General features: G+C 40.6%; 1 protein-coding gene across 2 annotated transcripts in view; it reads right to left on the bottom strand.

Moving 5' to 3' along the window:
• Nucleotides 1-19,718, bottom strand: part of LOC135212089 (transcription initiation factor TFIID subunit 3-like) — a 124,897-nt gene that overhangs the window by 10,950 nt on the left and 94,229 nt on the right. For both annotated transcript variants that reach the window (XM_064245465.1, XM_064245466.1), the window contains 3 exons: nucleotides 5,868-6,133; nucleotides 5,605-5,705; nucleotides 2,479-2,601 (listed from right to left, as the gene is read on the bottom strand). In XM_064245465.1, coding sequence (XP_064101535.1) covers nucleotides 2,479-2,601; nucleotides 5,605-5,705; nucleotides 5,868-6,133 — 490 coding nt within the window. The remainder of the gene's footprint in view (nucleotides 1-2,478; nucleotides 2,602-5,604; nucleotides 5,706-5,867; nucleotides 6,134-19,718) is intronic.

Here is a 19,718-nt window from a genome sequence, read left to right as displayed (position 1 = left end):
ACAAATTATAGTAATAATGACAAATTTTTAGTCAATTTTTATTTTTCAAAACTAAAAAACTTGCAGTCTTAGCATAAGAGGAAAATTATCTAGTGCCTGCTGGAGTCTGATTAAAAATAAGTAAAAGGATTTTGGTGGCAAGTCTCCATTGGAGAAACCGAAGGTGGAGACCCCGGTGAGAAACAAGCTTCTCTAGGGACAAGTAACCTAGAACGACCTGCTACTGACATACTGGTTGTTTCTGTCTGGACAAGAAGGACTGAATGGTGCTTGTTGGTCGAACTTGTCAATGCGTTGGTCTGATGGAAATACCCTAGCTGCTGTCATGTCTGTAACTACATATGCCAAGGTAAAGTATCCTTTGGCTGAGAGTGAGATTTGACTTCTCCAAATTTATTACAATAACTGATAAGCTACATACCACACTCATGAATCTGTCATGCAGTGAAGTGGCCCTTCTCAACTTAATAATTAAGAAGAAGAAAGTCAGTTACATGTTTTCAAGTTAGATCCATCTGCCAAGGGTTACTTACTGTTATCTGGTGTCCTGTGAGGACCTAAAGAGTTGGAAGACCCTGACCTAAGTGGATAACTAAGAGAAGGGATACTGGAGATGAGTGGAAGATAAAGGAGAAGAAAGACAGAATATCACAAAAGCCCATTGCATTACATAACATTGGAGATGGTGGTGATGATTAAAAAATATATATGATAAATCAGCTAGGTATTTTGTGTAAATGTCAGGGACTGCATGCCAGCCTGGTCAAACTCTTTCAACAAACCATCTTCTCCCACACTTGCTGCATAACAGTTCTTCAACTTGAAGTGGCAAGTGCAGATATTTTCTTACATATATCTTTTCACTGAAGTAATTTTTCCAGACTGATCACCCTTAAAATCTGCCTTAGTCTTCCCAAATGGTAGGCTGAGATTCTTATTGCATTCATCCAATTCTCTTTCATCTTCCTACTCTTCTTCCTGTAAGTTGTCTCTAAACTTTCCTGCTTGTCCTCTCAAAAAATTGCAGGTACCTTTCAACTACCCTTTGTATATATCCTTATTTCCCTTCCACTCTGATTCAGTGTATGTTGACACTTTATACTTCTCAATGACTTCAATTCTTAGTTCCATGTTTTTATTTTCAAGCATTTCTCTCTTCACCTCTCTTCCTTAGTTCACTATAATTTTGTGAAAGTAATATATGTTGTGCTTGGCATATAACACAAATATAAGTGTATTGTGCTGCATTTGCCTTTTATGTTGTTAATATTTACTCATCAAAATAATGTTCCTGCTTCACTCCATTTCAACTTCTCTCTGGGATTCTTGAACATTTGTCTTTAGGAACCTCCATACTTAGCTTTGGCAAATTTCCAACTGCTTCTTCCTTCCATATCTTTCTCAAATGTTAATTTCACCCACATGAACATCAAAGACTTATAATTTCTCAATTTAGGTCTCCTACCAACAGCATACTTTTCAACTGTGGCACTTTCACCACAGTCTCTCCTTTTGTTGTGGGTATACTGAGAAAGCCTGCATCACCTTGCCCAAACCAAGTTCAATCTTTATGATCTTTACTCCATATACTATATTTACTAATATCATTCTCTGACAGTTTTTACTTCTTTGTTGCTGTTAAAATAATGAATTTTCAAAAACAGAAATATTTCAATTTCTTAAATCTCTTCAAAGCAAGTTTAAACCAATATTATCCTCCATGATGAGGACAAAGGAAAAAGGATGTACATGCATAAAATTTAAAATGTTATATTAAAAATCTGGAAAAGATTAGCAAAAAATTGCTTGAGTGGTACTAAGTTTCACTTAAATATCGCTTTAAGTTTAGACAATAAAATCCCAAGGAAGCCTAAGAGATGAAAGCCAAAAATTCATCAAAGACTGTATTATTGCCAAGTGAAATGTTTTCCACTTCAGAAAGTTTAAGTTGGCAATCTTGCTTTTTTTTGATTCAGACTAATTGGTAACTTGCACAGACAAGACTCGATTGGACATCATTCTATGATATCTTCTGTATATACTAAGAGAAGGGCACCATGATAGTTACTTCTCCATCATCAGTACTGAAATTAAGGATTTTAATCCTATTGGTATGCAAGAGTCCATAAAAATAAATGAAGGATTCTTTTAATTCTATAACTTTCCCAAAAATCTTATCTTATAAACTGTGAGGCCTTCTATCTAATTTTATATTTTAACCCAAAATATTTCTATGCACACAAATAATAAATTTTTGAGTTGTAAAGCATTGGGCAATGACTGTTGACATTACAAAATACTTCAAGTTGTTTCAGACTTCCCAGATAAGAAAGAAACCCTTGAACATCTGCAAAATCTGAACCAGTATTACCATCCAAAACTGTCAATTAAAACACAAGATACAGCAAAGGTAGCTATTCATAAGTTTATAATGAAAAGTCATTATGTATAGAGCATTGACCAAGTTATAACATTTACTTTTTCTTACGACCACGCTTCTTTTTTTCTGGAGGAGCACAGCGCTGTTGATGTTGAGATACACATCGAGGACAGTACCAATTAACTTCTTCGTTTGGTGCAACCTGAATACCAACACACACCCTGGAAAACAATTCAGAATGATGAACATGAAAATAACACGAAGCCATTAAAAATATTCCTTTTAAATATTAATTGTTTTTAGCATTATAAAGTAGTTCACCACAGCAAATAAGTCCCATTTCTAGACTCTCAAGGGCTAACATCAGTGGTTTCACTATGTCCCCCCCAACCAAAAGTCAGATGTGGCCCTCCTACAGGCCCCCCCAGTTGAAACTCCCCTTCGTGTTTCCTTTACAACGTATATAAAGCTGAGAAATCAATATAGGTTTTTAACACATTCTTCTACTTGTCCTTCCATACCTTTCTCTCTGCTTGCAGGACTTGAACTCTCTTCTCCCATAAAATTAGCCACAGAAGGGTTTTTCACAATACTAATTGGTTAGAAGAGAAACCTCCATTATTTATTAAGCAGTTCCTAGCACTCACTACCCATCTTAATGGTATGGACCAATCCACTTCCTCATCCTCTATCATCTTTCTTAAACTTTCTTTAATTATGCTTACTGTATTTTCACATAATCCATTGCTCCATGGAGATTCTGATGCAGTGGCCCATACTTTAATATTCCATCTTTCTGCCATCCTCCTTACTTTTTCGTTTTGAAATTCTTCCCCATTGCCTGACAATATTTTGAAGGGCACTCCAAATATAGCAAACCATCCATCAAAAAGTGCCTCTCTAATTTCTGTTTTCTTGTCTTTTATCCAAAAAGCCTGACAATACCTCATTGCCATATCTACCGTTACCAAGAACTTTCTTCTTATATCTCCCACATCCATTGCTACAACTTCATTAAATGTTTTACTCCATAAAAATTCTACGACTGGTTTAGCTGGGTTTCTTTTGTCTTTTACATACCTCACAACTTGCAATCAAGTCTGTTAGTAACTTTTTTATTTCCTCCTTTTCTTTCTCTCTCAAACCATCACCCCACTGTGCTTCTTCTGTTAGCTTCCACTTTTCACCTCCATTTCTGTGTCCAAACTATAGATGTAACTTCATCATTGCACTTTTGATTTCGCTTAGACTCTTTCCCTTCCAACCCTCCAGTAATAATTCATCTACCTTCCTCCTCAATACTGGTAATCTTGAGTTTGTCTTCTCTTAACTTTACCTTCGTTTCCCTTAATACTTCCATTATAGCACAATTTTCTTTTAAATTTATGGTCATACCCATGTTACTCATTTTTTTCTTACCTATTAGCCACGGTACTACATCACCTTGCAAAATTTCTGTCTTTAAATAAAACTTTTAGTTTTTCAATATCACTGGTATTTCCATTTACTCCTTTTGACTTATATGCTGACTCACCAAAATTAAATACTTTATTAGACACTGTCCTAGTATCCGTTAATCTCTCCCACTCTTTCTGACTTAAACCCATGACAATGCTTGGTGGTCATAATTTCCCACAAACAGTCAACTTACATCCAGTGTCTAAAATTGCACAAACCTCTTCCCAAGACACTTCCTCTATTTTACTAACATCTCCCATATAACCTTTTTCTTCTTGTTTTGTTTCTGCTTTCTTTCGATTTTGAAAATTCTGAGGAAAATCCCTAGCCCAATGCCATTCTGATTTGTATAGTATTGCAAATAATGTTACTTTCCCTTCTTTCTTTATAGGATTTCTTCCACCCTTATCTCGGTTCCATTTTCCCCGACATCTCTGGTTTTCCCTCTCTCTCCCAGAATTCGCATTGCCTTCTGACCCCACCATTCCCCTTCCTCTTCATTCCCAATCCCTCAAATATTCTTTTCATTATCTGTGACACTGTTTTATATTCCAACCTTCCTTGACCACAAGGTGCTAGTGCCATTAGTTTTTTTATTTTCTGTGAGATTTGCTTGTTCCAATACATGAAAACCCTTAGCTTCTCCTTCAAGCATGCTTTTCTCAATCGCTCAATTACAATCTGATTCTGCCTTTTCATACCTAATTAAAAAATCTCTCATCTTTTCACTAGATTCTCTTCGTATTTTAAAATAGTTTTTCATTTTACTGTATATCTGCATTAGCATATCTTTTAGATAAACTTCATCTAGTTTGAATAGGACTATCTTTGAACCCTCTTTACCCTTAAGTTCATCTCTATCTGTTCCTTCTGTTACTTCTAGGGCTTTCCCTTTTAAGCTCATTCTTATCTCTATCCCCAGATATTTCACTTCTCTGCATACCACAAGCCAATCTCCGACTTATCCTCTCCAACCTTTATACTCACCCTTCATCCCCCTAAAATTTTGGACAATCCCTTCTCCATCTCATCTCCCTTTGTTCACTATCTGATACAACCATCCTTAATCAACCATGCTCTGGTACCAGTTTGAATATTTTCCTAGCCTAATCTTTCCTATATGCAACAATCATGCAATCTACCCAACTGTTCATGCTCCTCAGTCCCAGTATAACCCAGGTTAAGACTTTGAACAACACCACAATAAGACATACAAACTACAAATTCCTATAAGACAGAGAGCCCTCTCCTACAAGACCAAACACCAGATCTGTGTCTCCTGTTCTGCACGCTCTGTTTTGTTTACATTTCCACCACATCCCACCGCAGCTTGTCTTCTATGATGTCACAACCTTACTTAAATGCATTAAGACATTTTCTAAAATCAAACATGTTTCCTACACATTGAACAATGCCCACATTTCACCAATACAGAAAATAAAAATAAAATAACAGACTAAACTGATATAAAATCAGTACCTACTGTGGTGAAGTTAATATTAGCAGAGCATTTGACAGATGTCTACCAAAATTAAAATGAGATGCAAAACCAAACTGAATTAAAAGATGACGTTCTCCTCTCCATCTCTCTTAGATATTAAAACAACTACCATAGGAGTCTAAGTTACTGTGTTCTTTCACCTTCCTTTTCTATATTAAGTTTTCCTGCAGTTTACACAAAAGCACAAGACACTGTAATAACACTTGCTTTGATGTCCGTTTCCATTAGGTAAGTTTTAAAAGAATGTAGAACACTAATAACTTACCAATGGTACCAGTCATCGCATGTATCACAGCCAATCATTGGAGTTCCGTCATCTTGTTTTCCACAAGTAGGGCATATCCAGACTTCATTGCCCTGATCATCCTGAAAGGGATTGATCTCAAGCTAAATTTACCTTCATAACATTCAAACTGCCTTAGGAGGCAAAATCTAAAGGTACTACAATGTCATCTATAATACAAAAAACATCACAATTACTCAATGATTACAGCTTTCTTATACAAAAAATTATAAGTCAAAACTTACAACAAAATGGCCAATAGGCCCAACAGTTTCAGTCAAAAGGCCAGTACTCTGCTGCTCTTGCTTCTTTGATTTGGGAGGTTCTGGTGGAGATGCATGTATAACTGGGGGTGGAACTGGTGGCTGAACAGGAGGAGGTATATTTACTCGACTACTTGATGATGCATTAACCATAGCAGGTACAGGTGGATTTGATACAGGTGGTGGTCTACCTGTGTCTTTAGGAGGCTTTTCTTTCTTCTCTTTCTTTTCGCGTGACTTTTTACTCCCTGAAAATAAAAGTAATATTGCTGATCAGCTTACAAAAAGTGCCACAGAAAAAAAGTTTCAGTACAAATTTAACTAGAAATCACAAATTTTTAATCAATTTGTATTTTTCATAACTAGCGCCAAGCTGGAAAACCAGTAGATTTAATAAACAAAACCTTGCGTGATCCAGAGACTATATTGGCATCTGTACCCGGTCATTAGGCATTGTAGTTCCCAGAATGCCCTGGGCATCCTGTGACCTATCAATTACTCTTCCAACCCAGTTTAAACTGTTAGAGGGGTGGTTCAAGGTGGGCTTTTATATGTTAAGACCTCAGGTTTGTTAGTTACGAAAAATACAAATTGATTAAAAATTTGTCATTTGTTCATATACGAAACAAACCTTCGGTGTTAACATTAGGATAGACTTACTTATTGGTGGGAGGTTAGTCTATTTAACCCTCTTACGCCGATTGGACGTATTAAACGTCTACATAAATTGTCTCCCGTGTGCCGATTGGACGCATTAAACGTCGACATAAATTTTTTTTTTTTAAACTTTGCGGAAAAATACTTATAGGCCTACCAGCCGAAAACTTTTGAATCACGCGACTTGGGGGATGCTGGGAGCTCACGGATCTAGGCGTTGTTTTGTTTACAATTGTTACACAGGCGCACAAGCGCGAATTTCTTTCTTATCGCACTAAAAAGTATCGGTGACACATCTCAGAAATTATTTTGTCACTTTTGACATAATTTTTGCACCATTTTAAATTAGCCGTTACATGGAGTATTATATATGAAAATGTGTGCACTTTCATGTAGAATACAACAAAAAATACTCATGATTGTAGCTTTTATCAGTTTTGAAATATTTTCATATAAATACTAATGATAAGTGCCAAAATTTCAACCTTCAGTCAAATTTGACTCTACCGAAATGGTCGGAAAACGCAATTGTAAGCTAAAACTCTTATATTCTAGTAATATTCAATCATTTACCTTCACTTTGCAACAAATTGAACGTCCCTGGCACAATATTTCGATTTATGGTGAATTTATGAAAAAAACTTTTTCCTTACGTCCGCGCGGTAACTCTTCCGATAAATTTTTTCGTGCGATTGTCGTAATGTTTGCACCATTTTAAATTTGCCGTTACATAAAGTTTTATATATGGAAATGTGCACAATTTCATGCACAATACAACTAAAAATAACCCATGTTTGCAGCTTTTATCAATTTTGAAATATTTTCATATGAATAACGATAAGTGCCAAAATTTCAACCTTCGATCAACTTTGACTCTACCGAAATGGTCGAAAAATGCAATTGTAAGCTAAAACTCTTCTATTCTAGTAATATTAAATCATTTACCTTCATTTTGTAACAAATTGGAAGTCTCTAGCACAATATTTCGATTTATGGTGAATTTATGGAAAAAAAAAAAAATTTTCCTTATGTCCGCACGGTAACTCTTCCGAAAAAAAATCAGAAATTTTTTCGTGCGATTGTTGTAATGTTTGCACCATTCTAAATTAGCCGTTACATAAAGTTTTATATATGAAAATGTGCACAATTTTATGTAGAATACAACAAAAAGTGATTGAAGGTTGTAGCTTTTCTCATTTTCGAAATATTTGCATATAAATCACGATAAATAGAAAAAAAAACCACGTTCGGTCAACTCTGACTCTACCGAAATAGTTGAAAAACGCAATTGTAAGCTAAACCTCTAACATTCTAGTAATATTCAGTCATTTATCTTCATTTTGAAACAAATTTGAAGTCTCTAGCACAATATTTAGATTTATGGTGAATTTAAAAAAAAAAAACTTTCCTTCCTTCCGCGCGTGGATTCTCCGCCGCAAATCTCCAAAATGCTTATGTTGCATTATTGTTATATTTGCTCCGTTTCATAGAGTTTTATATATGAAAATGTGGGCAATTTCATGTAGAATACAACAAAAGCTAACTATTTGTAGCTTTTCTCATTTTTGAAATATTTGCATATAAAAAAAAATATATATAAAAAATTCGACATTCGGTCAACTTTAACTCGTCCGAAATGGTTGAAAACTGCAATTGTAAGCTAAAACACTTACAGTATAGTAATATTCAATCATTTATCTTCATTTTGAAACAAATTGGAAGTCTCTAGAACAATATTTAGATTTATGGTGAATTTAAAAAAAAAAAAACATTTTTTTACGTCCGCGCGTTATGAATTCATGCATCATTTTGTGATAATATTTTCTCTGTGTTGCTTTGATTGTTTTACAATGTGTTATATACCAAAATGATTGCAATTTAGTGTACAATACAACGAAAATAAATTAACTCGTTAGCTTTAACCGTTTTGCTCACAGTGCAATTTAAATACAATTATATATGAAATTTTGTTTTCACGCTATCATATATCGCATTATTTATATATGATAATAATTTTTTTTCATTTCTGATGGTTGCATACTAAACTTAAGGCAATGACAAAAAAAGGTGCCAAAAATGAACTCTTAATCTTGAAAACTAAGCGCGCTGTGAGTTTTTGAAAAAAATATTTTTTCCACTTCGGCTCTCACTCCGAGACTGCCTCTGCATACGGGAGATGATTTTTATTGTGCCCCTTCGGCGTAAGAGGGTTAACTGACTGAGAGTTTGCCAACTTCATCCATTTCTGAATAAACATATTCAGACAATGGACTACAACCTCAGAACCAAAGATATATAAGAATCTATTGGTTTCCCTCTCTGGGTGTTTTATACAATAATATTTGTTATTGCATTACAGAAGATGGAGAGCTACCTGTTCTCATAAGAAACTACAGTCCCTGTATATGGATCTATTATCACCCCACTCTCTCCCTATTACTGAGAGGGGTGTGTTGCTACTGAAAAGAATCCTATGCTCTAGATTATCTTTACAGTATGCTTGTCTCACTCACCTGTATCTAGTCCTTTCCAGCTTATAATTGTACTCTCCCTCTTAACCCCCGTAGGTAAAGAAGTAGAAAGAAAATGTGGGAAAGAAGCGAGACCAGACATCTCATTCATTCCACTTTCATGCCTTCTTCTTAGACTAGACACTAACTGACCCACCAGGGGTACTGGATGAACTAATACCACTTGTTGATCAGCCACCTCTGGACCCAAGGGGAAGAAGAAGAAGAAAAAGAAGAATAAGAAGAAGAAGAAGAAGTAAGACGAAGAAGAAGAAGAAGAAGAAGAAGTAAAGAAGAAGAAGAAGAAGAAGAAGAAGAAGAATAAGAAGAAGAAGACAAAAAGTAGAGAAGAAGAAGAAGAAGAAGAGAAGAACAAGAAGAATAAAGAAAATAAGAAGAAGAGAAGAAAAAAAAAAAAAAAAAAAAAAAAAAAAAAGGTGTCCAAGAATCAATGGGCAACATCTTTTAAATAAAAGGAAATGAAAGTTGTTTGGGGTCTCCAAACACCAGCTTTCAAAATCCTCTCCAGTCATATTTTTCTTGAATGCCAAAGAAGCACTCAAGCCCCTGATGTCATGAGCTCTAGCTCTCTCCAGATTATTTGACACTCCAGTTTCTGTCACATCAGCATTCCTGATCGTTTCTCTCAACCAAAACTATATTGTATTCCTGGACACTTCCTTCTTGTTCCCTCCTGTACTCACTAAAAGCCTTCGGCATCCCGGTCTGAGATGCCAAGTTTTTTAAAGTAAGCTCGTAGTGCTCTGACAGGGCATAGCAGCACTTCTTCAGGGTCATCATCCACAAATTCTCCCAGAGAAGGTATCGAAAAGGGGTCAAATCTGCCATCTACTACTGATGGGTTTTGAGTTTTGGCAATGAATTCTAGAATGAATTCGAAGACCAAAGACTTCCAACCTCTCAAATGCTTCGAATACTTCATCATATTTGACAGACCATGTAGCTCCCCCCCCCTTTTGGTCGAGGCTAAAGCCAATAGGAAGACTGCTTTCAGGGTCAAACTTCAATCTGTGGACTGTCAGAATGGCTTATATGGGGGTTTTGTAAGGCTGCTTAGTACCATGGTTAAATCCCAATCTGGAGCTCTTAGCTCCTTAGGGGAACAGGACTGCTCAAAACTCCTCATTAACATAGCCATTTCCCATGAAGAAGAAATGTCCATGCCTTTCATCCGCAGAACTGAAGCTAGAGCAGCCCTGTATCCCTTTATGGTAGATACAGACATATATCTTTCTGTTCTGAGATATATCAGAAGATCTGCTAACTGTTGAATAGTGGTTCTGAGTGGAGAAAGGCTCCCTCTACGACACCAATCACAGTACATGGACCATTTTCCCTGGTACACAGCTGTCGATGACCTTCTGATATTTCCTATCATTTACGATGCTGCGTTCTGAGAAAAGCCTCTCGCTCGCAGGAGGTACTTGACAGTCTCCGCCCATGAAGCGATAGGGACTGCACCAACTGGTGGTACCTCTCCACATGTGTTGACACAGTAGATTGTTCCATGGAGGTAACTCTCGGTACATCTACTAGAAGTTCCAACAGGTCTGGAAACCATTATGCCTACAACCACAATGGGCAACCAGTCATCTTGAGGTTTTGAGACTGCATCACCTTGTTCAGAACCTGATGGATCAGGCAAAACAGAGGAAATGAATATACATCCAGATTGTCCCATGGGTGTTGTAGAGCATCTTCTGCTACTGCTTCTCTGTCTGGGACTACTGAACAATATGCTTCACGCTTTTTGTTGTACCTGGTTGAGATCAGGTCTTATGATTGGCCTTTCCCACAAGATGAAAATTCTGTCTACCACTTCTTGATGTAAGTACCACTCTATTCCTAGAATCTGGTCCCTGCTGCTCAATTTGTTGGCTACTACGTTTCTTTTCCCTGGAATATATCTGGCCCTGATGTCATATATCTGACCCTGATGTCTATTAAGTTCTCTACAGCCCACTGATGAAGTTGAACTGTCATCAGGTGTAACTGACGAGATACCAGGCCTCCTTGCTTGTTTACGTAGGCTACTACTGTGGTGTTGTCTGACATCAATACCACAGATTGTTCTTTCACTCTATCCCAGATTTCCTGTAGTGCTAGAAAGGCTACTTTTAACTCTAGCATGTTTATATGGAGTTTCCTGTCCTTTTGATTCCACTTCCCTGAAATCATCAGTTCCTCCATGTGCACGCCCCAACCATCGAGCAGCACATCCAAGAACAGCAGGAGATCCAGAGAGGGTTGCTGAAGGGGAACTCCCACAGTCAGATTGCTGTCCTGCAACCACCAGAGTAGGTCTTTCTTCACCTCTGTCAACAAGGGAATGTGCTCGTATTGGTGATCTACAGCTGGTGAACAAAATTCCTTCATCCTCCATTGTAAGGACCGAAGATGTAGTCTCCCATTGGGCACCAGCTTCTCCAAGGAACTTAGGATTCCCAGGATTACTTGCCACTGTTTTGCTGGTTGTGTTTGTTTTCCTAGAAAGGCATTCACTATTTGTTTGCATTTCTCTACCCTTTGGTCTGCAGGGAAAGCTTTGGCCTTTACTGTCTATAATCATACCCAGATACACCAGCCTCTGATTGGGATCCAAACTTGACTTCTCCTGGTTTATCACAATGCCTATGCTGTGACAAAACTGTAGAAGGATATCCCCGTCCCAAAGTAATTTTTCTCGGGGCTTTGCTCTCACCAGCCAGTCGTCCAGTTATTAACTTGATCCCCTGAGCATGCGCCCATGTCGACACGAGAGAGAATACCCTTGTAAATACTTGGGGAGACATTGTTAATCCAAAGCAGAGGACTGAATTGGAAAACCTTCCCTGCAAGACTGAAGCGGAGAAATTTCCTGGAAGATTGGGATTTTTAAGTATGCGTCCTTCAAGTCTATTGTCAGCATAAAATCCTTGTCCCTGATTGCTGCTAGAACTGTCCTTGTAGTATCCATTTTGAATCTGGTTTTCCTTATGAGCAGATTCAATGCTGACAAATCTATAACTGTCCTCCAATCTTCATTGGCCTTGGGGACAAGGAAAATACGGCTGTAAAACCCCCTTGAAGGAAATGTTACTTGTTCTACAGCTCCCTTCTCCATCATTTTCTTCACTTCTTGCAGGATAAAAAATTTCTGAGATTCCTGAACGTAAGAGAGGTGTGGTAATGGTTGTTCTGTCAGGGGTGGAGTAAAGTCGAATGGAATCAGATATCCAACTCTGATTACATCCACCACCCGACTGCTCTGCTCCAAATTTCTGCCACACCCTCCAATGATTTGCCAGGCATCCCCCCACTGGTGTGACTGCATGGTGAGAGGCGCCCATCCTATCATCTCGAACCTCTCCCTCTGCCCCTAATAACCCTTCCCTAGTGGGTCTACTGTGAAAGGGCCGATGAGTTAACTACTTCTTTGTGGAAGAGGGTCTTGCTGATCTAGGGGAGAGATTATTTCTCCCTGGTCTCTTTTGAGGTAATTGTGGGTGTTGTCTTACCTCACTAGAGTTAGCATGGCTTTCAGATGCTTTATTAACTGCCTGTTGGATAATCTTTCATTAGTATCCATTCTTCTTCTATCAGTAGCAGTTTCTAATATACCTTTTGGCAAAAGCAATTGCAACTCTAAGATATCCCCATTCCAAATTGCTAATAGGGAATCCAAATCTATAGTGCAGCTTAATCTAGCCAATGCTGCATCTCTCCTCATCAACAGGATATTAGCCCATACATTGGCATTCAAATTTGTCAGGTACGAAATTGCTTTTGAACCAGATTAAAGCAATCTGATAAATATTGCCTAATCCCACTAATCCACTTGTTGATTCTGAGGATGTAATTTTAGCTACTGCCGTTGACCAAAGGTCTAACCAAGAAGCAGCCTGAAAGACAGAAGCCATTGCTTATAATGTAGCAGCCTGCTGACAAGTCATCAATGGGCATTCCATCTTAACCTGATCCAAGGTTAATCCAGGTTTTAACCTTACCACATCTGGGTTGACAATAATGGAACCACAGGTGTCGCATAATATTTCCCATGTCTCATTAATGGTGGGGTATGAACTTGAATGATCTATTTGATCTTAAAGAATAATTATCCCTTCCAGAAATCTGTGTATTAACATTTTGTAACACAGACTCTGCATGACTTGAGCATGGTAATTCATATGACACCTTAGTATCCTTTTTTAGTCCTAATAGCACATCAATTCCCGTAGGAGCTATACTGGCAGGTGTTTCAGACCTCCTTGAGAGATTATTGTATCGATGAATCAAGTCAGTCACTTCCGGATACAAAGCAAGAAACTCCTGATTCTCCCCTTCCTCCAATTGCAAAGCATTCTGCTCAACTGCAGAAGTTAGTTCACTCCTATCCTCTGACAAATGCTCGTGCACGTCATGGCCGTCCGACCCGGTGAACGTGGCATCTTTGATCTCTGATGGCTGTTGTTGGCTCGATCTTGAATAGCCACCTAGAGAACACGACCGCCTAAATGTTTCTATGCTCACTGATCTAGAGCAAGAACCCCGTCTATTCCTCCAGGTTGACGTCTCTCGTGAGGCAGAACTAAATTCCTCTCTATTTCTATTAATATTATCAATGATTGTTGGGCTTTCATTCCCCACGGCCATCGGGGAAGTTGACCTTGATCTTCAAGCACTGAGGCAAACAGCTCCTTCCATCGGTGTATCTGGAGAGGTTACCCACTCTTTTATCATTTGACCTTTTAATGGGAGCTTTCTCATTCTTCTTCTTATTTTAAAAGGTCTTACAAGAGAAACTGGTATATGTTCTCCGTTCTTTGTCGATTGATGTCTACTCAATGTTGATTTCTCCAGCGGCAGTGGTGTATCTACTAACAGTTTAGTCCTCATCATTGGCATCATCTCAGCTGCCATTCTAGCGGCCGTCAACCCTTTCGTCCGTGCTGATGCATGTAGATGACGGCAGTCATTGTTGTTACCTTTACCAGCCACTGCCTTCTTCACTTTGTTACTGACAGGGATGTGACAGTCCTGGCTCGAAGGTGAAGAAGAATTTAATCTCCTCCTCTTGGCACGAGGATCAGTCACGAAGTCCCTAATCCTCCAATGCTTGACTGGTACACATGGTGATGTCATCGAGCTTTAGGATGACGTTGAAGTAGAGGAACACAAAGAAGATGATGATTCCCGTCTTTTCTCGTCTATTTTGTCCTCTAAAGCTTGTAATTTCTTCATAACTGCATGTACTACTGAGTCTGAAAGCGTATTAGTCTCTGGAGGCAACAAGGTTGTGAGAGAGGCAGTAGGCTGTGACGTCATGGTGGCAACCATGTCAGTTTGTGACGTCACCACGCTTGATAGGAGACGCTGAGCGGCTACTGCTGGTATCCCTGCATGTGCTGCAAAACTGTTTCCAAAATTCTGCATCGCCAGAAAACACTGGCATTGTTGTCATTGCTGTAGTGTTTGTCCCCTTAAATTGCAGGCCAGGTGGATGGGGGACACTCATAGTCGAAGGACCTGGAGGGAAACGTGAAGTCATATAGTATGATAGGAACCCTTCCAAGGTTGGTACACCTGATAGGCCTAACACTGACCACATTCTTTCCACCCTCTGCACATCGGGGAATGAAATCTGGGACAAAGATGGAGATGCTCCCCCTCTTCCTGCCGGAAATGATGGAGCGTAATTATGTACAAAATTACCCAAAACCCCTCCTGGTGTTTCCAATAACGAATTGTTAGAAGAAACTGAAGGGTTATGGGAAACATCAAAACCAGGTGACAAAACAGATGGAGCATTGATGTATAGCTGATACAAAAGAAGCTGAAAAAGCTTGGTCATCCAAAGATGGCAGCATCTCCTATCTTTTGTACTGACCTTTCCCATAAAACTTCATCTTTTTGTTCCACCGACCAACTGCGACAAACTGAACAAGGATTGGTAACTGTACATATGTTTCTCTGCACCTACTACACATTGGGTGAGGATCCGTAAACACCAATGTTAGGAATCTCAAACAAGGAAATCCACTCAATCCTGGGCATTTCCTTTGTCTCTTGCGAGATCCCAAAGAAAGTTCCCTTGGTGACGCAAAATTCTCCACATCTCACAACTTCCACACACCTAGCAGATCACACCCACACTGAGATCACCCAGAGAAAGAAAAAAAGTGAAATTATGAAATTAAACGGGGCAAACTAAACCGGCTTTAAAGAGATAGATGGTAATCACGTCCTCTCTTAAAGGCAGTAAGAAAGTAACTGATAGGTCACGGGACGCCCAGGGCATTGGGAACTACAATGCTCCATGACCTGGTACAGATGCCAATAGTCCCTGGATCACACAAGTTTTTTATTAATACTACCAGTTTTCCAGCTTGGTGCTAGTATTATCCTAATGTTAAGATTGAAGGTTTGTTTTATATACGAACAACTACCTGTTTGGAAAGCAAATCACAATACATTGCCATCTTGAGCTATGCTGATAATGCCTTCTGACCAAGTGCCAATGATTTAAGTACTAAACAAGAAAGTCATTAACCAAGAAAATGCATAATTATCTATATTTAACTATACCCATAACAGTTCACTGAGCTAATGGGACTGTATTTAACTTTTATAAAATAGTAATAAGGAATCGGGTTTACCATGTTATGATAAAAAATTTTATCAAGTGGGGCTTGGTTAAAACACACACACACACAAACACAAAGATTGCTGTGAGCTAATTTAATAGTAATGCAAAAATGAAAAATAAAGACCCATTCAAAAGAACATAACACAGACACTTAGAATAATCAAGTGAAAAAGTCAAAGGAACTGAGGCCTAAGAAGACAGCCTGAACCTAGAGGAAGTTGATGTGCAGGTGGCTTTCCTCCAAGGACCAGGTTCCTTGACCCAGAAAATCCTCAAGGTTTCCTGAACCTGACACTGGTATGTCTGAGAACATGAGAAGCTTCAGACTCTGTGGGACCACTGGCATTCCTTTGAGTTGGTTTGGCAATTACTCCACCAACAGATGTTGGCATCTTGGCTGTTCATGACACTGAGGTAGTATACCAACAGGAGGCCAGCTGAAGTTCATCAATTGAAATTAAAGGTACTTCATGCAAGGCAGGTGAATAGGGATGTGAAAATATGCAACTCACAAGTTTACAGGACCAAGGATTGGGTGTAGATTATCTGGTGTTGCATAAAAACACACCTGACCCCTTCTAGAAGGATATAACAAATGGGAGTCCCAATAAAAAGGGTGAGGTAAATATGCTGCTTATGTAGGCTTAGTCATGCTAAAAAATGACAAATTTTCCAAGACAATTTGTATTTTTCATAGCTACAAACCCTTGATCTTAACAATAGAATATCTAGCGCCTGGCTGGGTCCGGTTAAATCGCAGATGAAAGTAAGGATTCTTGTGAGATCTGGCAACTCATGCATATATCGGGTGAAGAGAGTTTGGGACCAGCACCCACGCCACCACGTCAAGTCTTTTCTTAACCACCTGGACGAGAATTGTGGTTGACCGCTCTCGGCCTTTACCTGGTTCTTTGCCTGTTTTGCTTGTGCTTCTTCTGCTCCATCTCGGCCTCGTCAATGTGTGTGCCCTGGAACTCCAGGTTTTCCGTGTTCTCGTTTTTTGGCTTCGGCTGTGACCGACCCCAACATCACTTGTAGTAGGTGTCACTCTAACTTTTGTACAATAACAAATCTCTGCATGGAATGCTGTGCATGGCCTAGAGAGCAGTGGAAGTTATTTAATAGTAAGAGGGAGCATCGTAGGGTTTCTACTCTCCCTTCTTGGGAGGTTTTTACTTCTCCTCTTCTCAATGCTTCGTCTCCTGCTGCTGTCACACCCCATACTAGTGTTGTGCCTTTGTCCCATTCCATTTCTTCCACTGATTCGTCATTGGAAGTATCGGGAGGCCCTCAGGCTAATTTATGTAATGTCGGCCCTTCTTCTTCGGGAGTTAATTTGATTGCCGAAAGAGGAGACTTTTTCATCATTGTCTTTTATTTCAGAGTCGGAGGTGTCCAAAATGGCAGCACTTTGGGCGACGCTTGGGCTACGGGGTCCACCGTCCTTGGAGGGTTTGCTGACACACTTCATGGATGCTCGCTAACCCCCTCCTCATGTTATCCAGGCCTCATCTTTGGGGGTAGCCAATGTCACCCATTTGTATGGCTCCACCAGTGACGAATGCCGCTTCTTCAAGTCAGAGGGAAGCCTTGGCGTCAGTCCTGCTAGTGACGTCATGGGGTCAGTCATTTTGTATCCCTCCGCCAGTGGCATCTGCTTCCCGTTCGGATTGAGGGAAAGCCATGACATCATCACCGCGGATGATGTTACTCCCAGTCGTCTTCACTGCACTGCCTCGCTCATCTATGTTGTCATTGTTTGCTGCCGTGACGTCATCTCTGCCATCCAGTTCGCTGCATCTCCCTTACATGTCGTTGGACCCTTCTCTTGCTGATCCGTCTGAGGCGGTTCTTAAGAGATTGAACTTTGTTTTAGAAGATGTCGGCTGGGAACTGGAAGCAAGCGTGTTGCATCGGCCCTGCCTCCTGAGAAGAGATTGTGTAAGGAGCCAGTGCTATCTTCCTCTCCTTCTCCCCTATCTCCACCACATCGGCGTATCAAGTGTTGAAAGGTTAAGGACTTTGCCCTTTCTTTGTCAGCGAGTGAGGAGCAGCATGCCCGTGTTCCTGAGAGTGTTGGTGTTTCGGAGAGTGTTAGTGTACCTTCCCCTGTGCAATCTACAGTGGCTGCTTTGTCCTCTGTATCGAGTTGCGAGCTCAAGGCGCCTGTCAAGAAGTTGAAGGTTGTGAGTGCAGAGTTGGTGCTGCAGGAGTGTTTGCCTGCCCTTCTCCCTGGTACTTCCAGGAGTTCGACTCTGAGGGATTCTCATTAAACTCAAGTGTTCGGGATTTCTCACCGACACATTCGTACGTCTGCCACGTCCGTGCCCGTACGGTGCCATGTTAGAGAGTCATCTGTTGGGAGAGTGCGTAGTGAGGTCCCTAGTGTTGTGGTTGGTTCATCGCAGGAGTTGGTGCTTGGATCCAGCCCAGACAGGTTAGTTGGTGTTTCTGGCCGTTTGTCTGTTGGTTCTTCTGTTAATTTAAATGAGGAAGGCGCTTTAGATAAGCCTGTACACCTTTCTCGTCGTCGGTCTCCGTTGCTGGAGCAGAAGGGAGACATGCAAGAGTTTTTGTCTTCCATTACAGAAGTTGTCGATCTCATTCGTAGATTCAACAATTTGGAGTGTAAGACTCAGGCTCAGTCGTCTTACACTCCTTCCTGCTTGGAAGCCTTGCTGGGAGCGACGCAGGATCCCAAGTCATCGTTTCAACTTCCCTTGTCGGGGCACGTCCGGTCGGTCTTGCATAAGGTTAATACCTCTGTTTCAAATCGGGACGGTTTGCTTCGCTTTAGGGGCTCGGCCAAGCTGTTGCTATCCAACCCCCTTCCACCCAACGAGGCATAGGAAGTACTATGCTACAAACTCTGCTTTTTTTATGTTGCGTCATCTTAACCCGGACGTCATTCGTCTGAAGCCAGGATTGACTTTGGAGCAGGTGAGGTCGGTGGCTTTGTCCTCGTCTCCACAGGATGCCTCAGTGTTGGAGTCTACAGCTGCCTCCATGTTGCAGACAGTTTCTTGGCTGGACTTCTGGTCTACGGTCATTGCCAAGATAGCTTCTGAGAGGTCCCCAGAGGGGTTGGTGAGTGGTTCCTCTCTTGCCAGTTTGTTGCAGCCCGGAGGCAAGATGTTTTTGTATCTGGTTCACCTCAGTGTTAATTTATGGGTTAACCTTCTGATTAGAAGAGACGTGGCTTTATCCAGGCTGGAAAGATCAGTTGACCCTGAGTCCTTGTTGGCATTGAGGAATGGAGATCTTTTGGAATCACAATTTCTGTTCCCTCGGACTAAGCTGGAGGATGCAATAGACTGGTGCCGGCTGACACCAAGGACAGATTACTGCAAGAGGCTATGCCTAAGTCGGAGTCTCGTCCTTGGAGACGTCCGGCTCCTCCTCCTCCTCCTCCCACTGCCCAGCAGTAGTCAAGAAGATCGTCGCCTGGTAGGCTGTCAAGGAGTTCGGTTTTGGCAGGGCCTCCCCACTCATCCCTGCCTAGGTCAGAAGACCAACGTCCCTTTTGCTCCCATTCCTTTAAGCCGAGAAGGGGCCCAAGGGCCAGAGGTAAAGGGGATCATCAGTAGGTTAGGCGCCTCTCCCTCTCCTGCACCACAGGTGGGGGGGTGCCTGGTGGGTCATTGGGCCAAGTGGCAGAGTTAAGGGGCGGAGAAGTGGGTGGTCGATGTCTTTCAGGTGGGGTATCTACTGCCATTCGACTTCTCTCCTCCTCTCTCGGACAAGCCGCAGCTCAAGAGGGTGTATCCTCCAGATTCTCTGACGTGCAGAAGATGGGATGCCATAGAGGAAGTGGTGTGTCCGACAAGGATGCGATAGAGGAAGTGGTGTGTCCGCCTCCAGGGTTTTACAGTCACATCTTGGTGCTCAAGGCATTGGGAGGTTGGAGACTTATGATCGACTTATCCACCTTGAATAACCTAATCAGGAAGACAAGGTTCAAGATGGAGACCCCTCGTTCAATGTTGGCAGCTGTAACGGAAGGCAACTTCATGCTGTCGA

This window comes from Macrobrachium nipponense, chromosome 40 (genome assembly GCF_015104395.2).
Source record: "Macrobrachium nipponense isolate FS-2020 chromosome 40, ASM1510439v2, whole genome shotgun sequence".
NCBI lineage: Eukaryota > Metazoa > Arthropoda > Malacostraca > Decapoda > Palaemonidae > Macrobrachium > Macrobrachium nipponense.
This window is presented reverse-complemented; position numbering and strand designations above follow the sequence as displayed.